This window comes from Canis lupus, chromosome 18 (assembly GCF_048164855.1).
Source record: "Canis lupus baileyi chromosome 18, mCanLup2.hap1, whole genome shotgun sequence".
NCBI classification, from domain to species: domain Eukaryota; kingdom Metazoa; phylum Chordata; class Mammalia; order Carnivora; family Canidae; genus Canis; species Canis lupus.
In genome coordinates this window covers 60,478,648-60,490,511 of record NC_132855.1, presented here as the reverse complement: position 1 = coordinate 60,490,511, position 11,864 = coordinate 60,478,648, and the positions used below count along the sequence as shown (strand labels likewise).

The 11,864-nt window shown below is 58.0% G+C and overlaps 1 protein-coding gene across 5 annotated transcripts; it reads right to left on the bottom strand.

Annotated features, from left to right (window-relative positions):
- Positions 1-6,659: 6,659 nt before the first annotated feature.
- IBA57 (iron-sulfur cluster assembly factor IBA57) lies at positions 6,660-11,864 on the bottom strand. Of its 5 annotated transcripts, none has more exons than XM_072784673.1 (3): positions 11,500-11,864; positions 8,057-8,397; positions 6,660-7,805 (listed from the first exon to the last, which is right to left on the bottom strand). In XM_072784673.1, exons 1-3 carry the CDS (start codon positions 11,838-11,840, stop codon positions 7,414-7,416), a joined length of 1,074 nt encoding a protein of 357 aa, XP_072640774.1. In that variant the 5' UTR covers positions 11,841-11,864; the 3' UTR covers positions 6,660-7,413. The 5 variants fall into 5 exon arrangements, with proteins under 5 accessions (XP_072640774.1, XP_072640775.1, XP_072640776.1 ...); XM_072784674.1 differs by having other exon boundaries at positions 11,506-11,864; XM_072784675.1 differs by lacking the exon at positions 11,500-11,864 and adding an exon at positions 11,179-11,307.

The following is an 11,864-nucleotide window of genomic DNA, read 5'->3' as shown; positions in this document are numbered from 1 at the left end:
GGTTAGAGATTTTCCTAAATTGATACTCTGGTCTCTCAGACACTCTCTCCTCCCACTTAATGTTTCTATTGTTTTAGGTGATGCATCTCCCCACAATTTTTTTCCGATACAAGACAAGCCTCTTAATGTCACATATTGAACTAACACAAAATGAGGTAGCGCAAAACTGACGAGCTCTACACTTCCACAAGTACATGGAGCCTGTTTAAAATAAGTGACATGGGCAGCTCGAGCTCATGATCCTGGAGACCTGGGATTGAGTCCCACATCGGGCTCCCTGCATGGAGCCTGCTTCTCCCTCTGCCTGTCTCTCTGCCTCTCTCCCTCTCTGTGTCTCTCATGAATAAATAAATAAAATCTTAAAAAAAAAAAAAAAAAAAGAATTATGTAGACAAGCTCGTGATCCTGGGATCGAGTCCCACATTGGGCTACCTGCATGGAGCCTGCTTCTCCCTTTGCCGGTGTCCCTGCCTCTCTCTCTCTCTCTCTCTCTCTCTCAGAAGTAAAATCTTTAAAAAATAAATTAATTAAATAAATTTGTTTAAAAAAGAAGTCTCTCCATGTGTTTGCAGAATTATGTAGACAGGGGATCCCTGGGTGGCTCAGCGGTTTAGCACCTGCCTTTGGCCTGGGGCGTGATGCTGGAGTCTGCTCATGATCCTGGAGACCTGGGATTGAGTCCCACGTTGGGCTCCCAGCATGGAGCCTGCTTCTCCCTCTGCCTGTGTCTCTGCCTCTCTATCTCTCCGTGTCTCTCATGAATAAATAAATAAAATCTTAAAAAAAAAAAAAAAAGAATTACGTAGACAAGCTCACACTCATATCCTCAATTTTAAAGTTGAAAGTACAACTGACTTAAAAGAGAATTTGCCTGTCAGTGTAGGTAGAGAAATTTATAATCCTTGTTTACACAATAAACCATCATGCTCTTGAGAAATGAAAAAAAGAAAGAGAAAAAAATGTAAGGCTCTGGTAGACACACACTTCCTTTGAAATTTATATGTGAAGGTGCAGACCATCCAAGGCCTGAAGAGCCTTGAAAAAGAATTAGGTGGAAGAGCCCATCATGCCCAAGAGAAGGCGTGGACGGATGAGCGGGACAGAACAGGGTACCCACACACAGACCCACACACACATACCCAGCTGGCCTCTGGCACACCAAGGGAAGAGGGGCCTTTTCAAGAGAGGGTGCTGAGCACCCGCACATCCACCCAAATCTCACCCCAGATGTTTGCAAGACTCGTGCAAACAGGGGCTCAGACACAGAACAGACACCATGCAGCTCTCAGAGAAAACACAGAAGAAAACCTTCTGAGTCTAGGACCCCAGCAAAGAGCGCCTGCACAGGGCACCCATCACAATGCATAAAAGGGAGCATGGGTATCAATACCCCGCCACTGGACATCTACCCAACGGATTTGCAAAGACGAATGCACCCCTGTGTTTTGTGCAGCACTGTTCACAGCAGACGAGACCCGGCAGGACCTGAGGCTCTATCCAGAGATAGATACCAGGGGGATACTCGCCACCGAAGAGGAGATCCTGCCATCTGAGGCCACCAGGCCGGACCCAGAGTGTATGGTGCTAAGTGAAGTGAGTCAGTTGGAAAAAGATAAATACCTTGTGGTTTCACTCACTTGACAAAGATAAAAACATCCAAACAAAACCCAGAAGCAGACGTGTAAATACAGAGAATACACTGAAGGCTGCTGGGGGGTGGGGAGGTCCCAACTCCCTGTGATAGAACAACTAAGTCACGGGGAGGAAAGGCACAGCAGGGGGACACGGTCCATACTATTATGACAGCATCTGCGGTGACAGATGGCAGCTACACTTGTGGTAAGTCACCATGAAGTACAGAGAAGCTAAGTCACAAGCTCACACACCTGAAGCTGCCATGATGCTGTGTGTCAGCTACACCTCAACAAAAAAATCATTATATAAACAAATAAAAAAGAGGTGGGAAAAAAATGACAGAAGGGACATCCCTACGAATCCTACAGAAATTAACAGGGTAATAAGGGAATACGATGAGCCACTCTGTGCCCCAAAGCTGATAGCCTGGAGGACACACAAGGTGCCATCTGCCAACAACACTCAGGGAAGGAGAGGCAGGCAGTACCAATAGGGCTCAACCTACCAAAGAAACCAAGGCAATAATAAATAACCTTCCAAAACAGAAAGCACCAGGCCCAGCTGGGATCCAAGTGGATTCCACCAAACATTCCAGGAAGGAACCTAACAGCCCCCTCTAGTCTCTGTGGGAAGGTAGCACATGGGGAACACCTCCCTTCTCTATGAGCAAGGCCAACAGCACCCAGACACCAACACCAAAGACATTACAAGAAAAGAAGACCACAAACCAACATGTGTCTTCAACAGAGACACAGAAACAAAAACACAAAAAGGAAAAAGGAAAGACCAGTGTTTTGGAGCCCATCAAAATTTAGACCTTCTGCTCTGCACAAGCCCAGGTGACAGATGGCACGTCCAGCCATCCACAGGGCTGGAAATGTGCAAGCCACGGTCGACCCTTGGCACTCATGGTTTCTGGCTTGGCGAATCCGCCCATGTGTGAAGCGTGCCTATGGGCCCACAGCAGTTCTGGAGACATGCTGCATCCCCGCGGACACATGCAGAACAGTGACACGGTGCTACAACATGAACCCTCCATAGGGTCCCTTCCACGGTTGGTTCAGGACCGTGATCTGCCCTTGGGGATTTCTGCTGGAGATGTCCCTGTGTACAAGCAGGGACCTGGGGGGGCTGTCTGGTGCTCCAGAGTGCAAGGGGGCTGCACTGTGCCTCACAGGGAGCATGAGCATGCAGGAGGTGCTGCAGTTGGGCCTTGAGTCTCGCTGGGGCCTGTGGGTCCAGTGTGAATGCATCAGCAGTACCTACACATAAGTGGTCTTCAAACAAGACATACATCAGGTGAAGCCGCCTATTGCCGACAGAAATGTTGAGGCCGGAGCTTGGCAGGAAGCAAAGTGCGCTTTGTGGGAATCAACACAACAGGACACTCTAGTACAGAATGCACGCACCCTTACAGGTGGGCTGCCCCAGGTCAGGAGAATCCTCAGCATCTGAGGAAGGACTGGGACAGAAACCCAGACTCCCCAGTAAAAATGAAACACAAGATCCCACTAGGAACCTGGCAAAAGTCCTGAGAAGGCATTGCAGCACGAGGGCAGACAGGCCATCAAGGAAATTCATGTCAAATCCACCACAAGACGCCTCTCACAACAGGTAAAACCAAATCCACTGGCACCCCAAAAACAGGAAACTGGATCTCTGGCATGCTTCCGATAGGAGCGCATGACACAGCAGGTGCTCCGGAAAAGTCTGCAAACCTTGTCAAGTTAACACGCCAATGGCCCGGGCCAGCCTCACCTCCTCTGGGCATGTGTACACGTGAAACCTGTGCATGAACATTCACAGCCGCCGTTTCTGCAGTCGACTCAAGTGTCCTGGCTCAGGGGGTGGCTGAACAGACCACGATGGATGGCCCGACGGAGCCAACAGGCAGGCAGAAATGAGCTCCATGCAGCCACCGTGGGGACCTAGCACAGTCCTGGAGAGCTGTGCTGAGTGGCCCAGGGGAGATGTCTGGGTGGGTCCTCTCCCAAAGCGCCGCTGACAGGACAGAATGTAGAAAGAGGGCAGATGGTGGTGGACATGGAGGGGCTATAGAGGCTGGGGGGGGCATCCTGTGACCCAACTGTCCTGGAGACACTGCCCCCGGTGACAACCCCAGCAGGACCGTACAGGCACAGGAACAAGAGAAGGGGGTGCTCACCAGGACACTGGGTCCTGTGCGATGTTGCAGCAGCTGTGCACACAGCTACCGCTGGAGACCGGCAGGGGGCGGGGAGGGCGGGTGGCCCAGAACACAGGGTGGTGGGGATCCCAGGCAGGTCCAGGCAGGGGGCCCCACCGGTGAGCCCTGGGCCCAGTGTCCCCCAGAGCCCGGTCCCTCCCATGGGTCCACCATACCCTCAGCTCCTGTCCTACAGGCCACCGGCCACCCAGCAGGCAGCCCTGCAAAGCCTCCCTGATGCCTCCTATAAGGAGGTGGGCCACCCCTGACTCCTCACCCATCAACACCCTCCCCACCCCCAGCCTGGGGATCCTACCAGGACCGCCACATTTCCCCCAGCTCCTCCTGTGCACAACAGTCCACCTCCCTGACCCCACCTGAGCTCCGCTCAGCCAGGCCTCCTCCAGTGCCCCCTCTCCTGGCCCCCACCTCGCCCCTCCCAGCCCCCTCCAAGCCCCGCCCTCCCAGCCCCACCCTCCAGGTCCCTCCAAGCCCCGCCTGCAACCACACTGCCCTATGCAGTTGGAAAGACAGTCAAGGTGTAGCATTCTGCAAGGCTCTCCCCCAGATGTACCCTCTCTCCGGGGATGCCCAGCACACCTGCCCCTCCACCCCAACCCTGTGTGTGTGTCCAGGCCCTGCTACACCCCGACTCCACACACTGCCTATTGGCCTGCTACTCCCCCACCCCGCTGTGCCTGGACCCTGCACACAGCCTGCCCCATTCCAGCTTCATCACATGAAAATCCAGCCTACTTTGCAGTTACCTTATGGCTAGTGGGCACTCACCTACTGAGGGAACAGATGAGTGAATGAAAGGTAGACCAGGACACGACATGGCAGACTCCAGAATGTTCACCAGCAGAATCCCTGTGGCCAACTTTCCCCGACCGACTCCCCTTGGAGAGCTCTCCACAAAACACAATTTCTTCAGAAATTACTCACAAATATGACCACACTGGATCAACACCCCAGGAAGAAATGGAGACAGGGACGTTGGGGTGGCTGGGGCTCCCCACCGTCGCTCACACACAGCCAGGCATCGGCCGGATGTCTGAAATCTAAACACCAGATCTCCAAGTGGAAGTTACAAGGGCTGCCACAGGTCAGCAAGGCCACGCTGTCCGCGGGCACACCACACGGAGTGGTCACGCCGAGAGCATGGGTGGCTCCCCACACAGCCCTGTGGGTCTGACCTCGGGCGGTGATCTGACCAGGTGAGGCTTATGTCTACAAAGGGCTCGCTCCCATTGTGGGCATCCGCGGAGACCCCCGCCAGAACAGGCAGAGCCCACCTGCTCAGAGCTCTGACATGGCAAGGGAGTCGGCCACCCAAGCCCATGTCTGCAGATTCACAGGCAGTTGGGAGCCTCCATCATTGGTGATGGGGGTTATGGTGTGGCTGCCGGGGCTGGGGCTGGAGACGGGCCAGTTTCCTGGGCAGGCTATGGGGTCATGAGTATTTACAACAGTCCAGCCAGGGTCCATCAGTCCATCTGTCCGCTCAGGGCTGCTTTCCCCGTAACAGGACACAGCAACACTAACTGTGGTCCAGCTGCCCGACAGGAGCACTGCCCTCCCCGCAAAGCTCTAGAGCAGCCTCAGCTGTGGGAGGTGGGGTGTAGGCACTGTCTGGAACGGGGTGGACAGGAGCTGCCCGGTGGTGGGAAGTTCCAGGCTCTGGGGTGCACAGCTATAAACACTTCTCAGAACCCATGAAATAGCAGCATCTATGCATTTCACCGTAGGCCAATTTTACCCCTGAGGGGAAGAAAGAGGTTGATGTTGATGAAGGCATTAGGCATGAGGGGGCTGAGGTCTGCCACCTGCTTGGACAGGCAACGAAAAATGACAAAGGCTGAGGGGCCCAGAAGATGGGGGTGCTGGCACGGGGACCCAGCAGCCAACTGCCTGCAGTCAGGCAGGTGCACAGGTGCTCACTGCCAACTCTCATGCCCCCTGGGCCCCTGGGTTACGTGAACACAACAAAACGTAGAGGGAAGTCAGGGCACTCAGGTGGCTCAGCTGGTTAAGGGACTGACTCTGGCTTTCAGCTCAGGTCATGATCTGGGGGTCCTGAGACTGAGTCCCACGTGAGGCTCCAAGCCAAGTGTGAAGTCAGCTTCAGATGGTCTCTCTCCCTCTGCCCCTCCCCTCCTCCATGCTCACCCTCTCTAAAATAAATAAATTTCTCAGTCTCTAAAATAAATAAGCCTTTAAAAAGCAATGTTACAAAAAAAAAAAGCAATGTTACTTGACAGGATGAGCACTGGGTGTTATTCTATATGTTGGCAAATTGAACACCAATAAAAACTAAATTTATTAAAAATAATAATAATAATAATAAACAAAAAAGAAATAAAAAAGAAATGTTGAAGGAAACACGTCTAAACAAGCTTCACGGTGGGGACCAGGGGCCTTGGGAGGGCCAGAGCCCTCCACCAGCCATTACCCGGACCCTCTCAGGGCACAGGGGTGGGGCATATGACAGCTTACTTCTCAGAACTCTGAGCTTCGCACGCACACACAAGCAGCTGTGAGACACAGCAAGGGGCTGAACACACACACCCGTTCTCAGAAATCGGCATTTGTGAGCACAGAAGCAGGCGTCAGCATCACGCACTGCCTGATGCCCTCGGACCCCCGGCGGCGAACACCAGTCTGCCCGCCTTCTGCCGTCTGCTCCAGGCTCCCAGCTCCCCAGCCCTCCCATCCTCAGAGGCCTCTTCCCAGGGCTCTGCTGGGAGATTTCATCTGCTGAGTTCTCAGGGTGTCTGGTCTACACAAAACCAAGTCCCATCACCTTCTACCCAAAAGGAAACCAGAATTCCACACAGGCTACTTGTGGGTCATACTTTAATAGCCACCCTGTAACATCAAAGAGGACACCCCAGCACCAGAGGTTCACATTGCTGGGGACAACAGAAGTCAGTGGTCTCAAGCGGGGAGGAAAGTCACCCCCAACTGCGAAACCTTGGCCACATCTCAAACCAGCAGCAAGTAAACCAAGCAGAAGCTCCATCCTGGGCCCTGCTGTCCAGGCCCAGGGCAGCTCCAGGGCAGGAGATGTGGAGGGCTGGCATGAGGGAAGGCAGTGCCCAGAGCCCGCCTGTTCTATTGGCCAGTCCCAGATGCAGAAGGATGCAGGCAGCCCCAGGGCGAGGCTCTGGACTGCCCTTGTCCTGCGCTGATGGTGGAATGACCTGCAAACCCTCAAAGCTGGTATCTTGTCCAACATCACACAGCAGAGGCTACAGCTCAGCTCAGCCCAGAAACAGATGTGCGGCAGGCTCCTCCTCACCCCAAGGCCAGGGTGGGCTCCTACCACTCCCAGCCACAGGGAAGCCCCCACACAACGGCCCATGCAGGGCCTCCAACCCACCACGAGAAGCACGGTGGGCAAGGCATGCCCGGGCCGCACCTGCACACCCGCAACACCGGCGGCCCTGGGAGGCCCACTACACCTGGGGGCCTCCAGAGCAGGGGACCGCTGTGGGCAGTGAGGGTCAGCCTGCAGAGCGTGGCCAGCAGACAGGCCCCTCCACAGCTCCCTTGGCAGCTCCAGAATCTCTGGGAGTGGCGGGCATCCGGGGCTACTTGGTAGCCATGGGCCACCAGTCCGGCACAGACACAGTTACAGCCACCTGGCCGCTCTCAGAGGTCCTGATGTGGAGAGGACCTCTGATTTTCTCTGACCGTAGCAAGGCCAGGCCCACGTCTCCCTGGCCTGCCCGGTACTTGCCAGCCACCTGCCCCGACTCCATGAGCACCGTGGTGCCAGGCGTGATGCCACTGGCAGGGAGAGGGCCTGAGAGCTGTACCGGGAAGAGGCGCTTGCGGATGACGCCCATGTGGTGGGTGCGGGCTGTCAGCTCCTGGCCGATGTAGCAGCCCTTCGTGAAGCTGACGCCATTCATGAAAGCCAGGTTGGACTCCAGGGGCAGGGCTACTCCTGGGGGCAGGTCACGGATCCCCTCGGGAACACCTGCGGGGTAGGAGGGAAGTGGCTCCCTGAGGCCTGAGGGGTCCTTCAGCCGGGGGGTGGGGGGCACCCCTCCCATGCCCCACACCCTGCAGAGCCCGCTGTCCACGCGCCAGCCTCCAGCACAGGTGGGGTTGTGGAGAGCTAGCACTGAACACCTGAGCCCCCGCCCAGGCCCCCCAGGGCACAGGCCCAGCACAGGGCCACCACTCCACCCCACCCCCACCCGACCATGCCCCATCCCACACCCAGACCTTGCCGGTACCGGTGCCGGTGATAGTCCCGGAGGTCTCCCAGCTGGCCCCTGGGTACCAGGGCCAGGCCCTCCTCCTGGGTGAGAAGCCTCCAGCCCATGCAGGCGGTCCGAGGGTCGCGGGTGAGGATGGTGGCCCCGTTGGCCTGCTCCCACAGTGGCACAGCCCCACCAGCATCCTCAGGGGAACTGGGCAGTACAGCCCACACACGCAGCTCCGGGCACGGCTCCACCTTGACCTTCCGTCGGATCTTGTACAGAGCCAGGTGCCCCTGCAGCGCGCCCAGCACTGCACTGTCACACTCCAGAAGGAAGGCGGGTGCCTCGTCCAGCTCGGGGAGACTGCAGGCAGAGGCAGGAGCTCCTGAGGTCAGTGCCCAGCCATGGACCACCCGTCTGTACCGCTGTGTGCCACCCTCACCCTAAGCCCCACATGCCGTGTGAGACCTCACGTCCACTGAGGCGGCCCTCCCCACCCATAGGGCTGGCAGTGCTGGTGCGGGCCCAGGGAGTAGACCACGTGGGGCAGGCCCGGGGCCACAGCCCTGCAAGGTGGGGGCAGGCCCGGGGCCATGGCACTGCGCAGTCTTCACAGACAGAGGAGCACAGACCACGGCTACTGCAGGGTCCTTAGCGGGATGTCCAGGGCCCACACAGTACAGAGGCGGGATCCTGGCTACAGAAGTGGATTGAACACAGACCCACAGCTGAGGGGAAACCGAGGCAGGGAACTGGTAAGACCAGCCAGGTTTATGTCTGAGAAGGTCACCAGGTGCTGCCCCTGGCCCTTCCCCTAGTCCCCACCAGCAGGCGCCCCCCGGCCCCTCCCCCAGACCCCACCAGGTGCTGCTCCCCTCCCCTCCCCACCATGCCCCACCACCAGGTGTCCCTGGTCCTTCCCCCCAGGCCCCACCAGCTGGTGCCCCCAGACAAAACAGGGTTAAGTGCTGCCCTGGAAAAACCAGTCACTCTCAAAGAAAAGAGCTGCAGGGGTTTGCTTGCCTCACCCTAAGTATACATCCTGTTGTGTTCACACTCATCCCACAAACAGCAGCCATGGGTCCCAACCAATACAGGTGGACAGAGCTAAAAATCGTCAAGGTATGTGAGCCCAAGCCAAACAACTCCCTTTGTCTGACCTCCTGAGACGACCCATTACTTAGGGTAGAAAGGAACAGCCAGGGAGGAGCAGGGGCTGAGAAGGGCGGATGTGCACACAGGGCTGACGGGACAGCTGTCCTAACCCAGTCACAGACACCTGCGCACCCAGACACACATTCACACGTATGTGGCTCACGTCCCACCCCTGAGTGTCACCCCAGACCACAGGAGGCAAGACTGTGTGTGGAACTATGGGAAGGGTGTTTGGAGCCTCCCTGCTCCTTTATCTGCTTCCTGTGTCTACAATTATTTTTAAAAAAATAAATAAATAAAAAAGTTAAGCGATAAAAAAGCAGCTGCCTGGGAAGGTGGAGCTCAGGGTGTCTGTAGGGGATCAGCGCCCTGCACAGCACCCAGTATGCTGGCATGTGCCCTGCCATAAACACAAGACTCCACTCTACCCTGGGCCAGGATCTTCGCACATACACAGTCCCTTGAGGATGCAGCTGGGGGCCAGGACCGGACAAGGACAGAGGCTTGCTGGCATGCTCCAAGTCACCTAGGGGTGCACCTACTGGGTACACAAGGGGGGCTGAGGACACAGTGGCCTGCAAGCTCCCAAGAGCTACCCCCCGGAAGGCCAGGGCAGGAGTGCTGCCGAGATGCTGGTTATATGCATATATGCCAGGGGGCACCCCCTGCTGGAAACAGGGGAGCAGATGACAGTCCCTGTCCTCAATGGGGAGAGCACCTAGCAAGGCCAGCATAGCCAGGGGCAGAACCTACAGCATCTCCTACACGGTCTGTACCCGGGGAGGGCCCACAGCACTCAGGGAGGGTCCCGCAGCATCAGGGCCACGTAGGGGTCACATGCATAGTTGGAATGAGACAGCACACAGCCTGGCCTGAAAGGATGAGCCAGCAAGTGTCACATCCGACAAACGTCTGTTGTTCAAAATACAGAAGAGCCCTGGAAACTCAACAAGAAACAAACAACCAGATTAAAAGCAGGCCAGAGACTTTAAGAGACAGCTCCCCAGGGAAGACAGCAGGAGGCAAAGAAGCTGGTTTGCAGGACAGTACAGCCGCTCTGGAAGACAGTTCGGCGGCTTCTGGCAAAACCAAATGCTCTTCCGCTACAACCCAGCCATGGAGCTTCTAGGCACTGTCCCAAAGCAGATCCCCAAATCCCGACTCGGGGGTTTACAGCAGCTTTACCATAATCGCCACAACCGGGAATTGTGAATGCCTAGAGACACCTTGGGCCGTCCACACAATGGACAGGACTCAGTGCTGAGAACAAACGGGCTTCTAAACCACCAGGAGCCGTGGGGGAATCTGAGGGGTGGGTTACTGGGTGAAAGCCGCCCATCCCAGCAGGCACGCACTCTGCGATTTCAAGTGTGGGGCGTCCTGGAGAAGGCGGGGCTGTGGACACAGGAGACAGGTCCCCTCTGGGGGCAGCGGGGGAGGACTTGGGGAGCACTGCAGAGCTTTGGGGCCGTGAAACCATCGTTGTGTGACCCTGCGGTCCTGGGCACACGTCCTACTCCGTGCCCACGGCAGGCACAGCACCAGGAGTGAACCCCATGGATGGGGGGTGGGAGGGTGAGGCGGCTCTGGGTGATGCAGCATCAGTGCGGGTCCATCAGCTGGAACCCATGCACCCTCCTTCTGGTGGGGACGCTGACCTGAGGGCGGCTGCATGCAAACAGGAGCTCTCCAATCCTTCCCCTCAATTCTACTGGAGCCAGAAGCTGCTCCAAACAGTCAAGGCCACTATAAAAGCAAAGCAGTGAAGCCACCCCTGCGACCAGGTGCCGCACCCAGGAACACCGAACAGGGAGCCTGAGGAAGGAACAAGGTAGGGACACCAGAAACTCCAGAGAGCAGCAGGCAGGGGGCGCTGGGCTCCCAGGGAGGCGGCCCTCTCCCCAGTGCGAACCTGGGCCAGGCAAGTAGGCAGGACTGGACCCACAGGAGGAGCCAGACCTCACCGCAGGCACTGGGGCCAGTACATACCTCATATAGGTATATGGCTCCTCACCTGCCCGAAAGGGAGCCGACTGCGGGGCGACCCCCTGTGGCACTGCAGACCCCACCCGCGGCTTCCCCAAGCGCAGCTGAGCAGAAACAGCCACTCGAAGGTGCTGACCTCGGACACCAGCTGGGAGTCTCCGGCCGGGCGCGGGAGGCCGGGTCCGGCGTCCTCCCCCGCCCTCCCCCGCCCTCCCCCCGCAGCGGGGCCGCCCGCCGGGGCCCTCCCCCGCCCCCCCCCCGCAGCGGGGCCGCCCGCCGGGGCCCTCCCCCGCCCCCCCCCCGCAGCGGGGCGGCCGCGCTCACCCGTACAGGAGCACGTCGTAGAGCGTGCGGCCCTGGGCGCTGAGGACGTGGGCGTAGCCGGCTCGCGCCAGGGGCGGGGCCGCGCCGGCCGCAGGGCCCGGGAGCGGCAGCTCATTGGTCAGCAGCCCCAGGAGGAAGGGCGCGGAGTCCGGCCCGCGCACGCGCAGCAGAGCGCGCTCGGCCAGCGGGAAGCAGGCCCAGGCCGCACCGCCCCCAGGGTCGTCGCCCTGACGGCCCGCGCTCTGAGCCAGGCGGCGCCCTGGAGCCGCGCGCAGCCGCCAGCACCAGGCCGGGCCGCCGCGCCCCGGAACCGCGCCCCGGAGCAGCGCCGCGGCCGCCATCTTGGGGAGGAGTGGGGCGGCGCG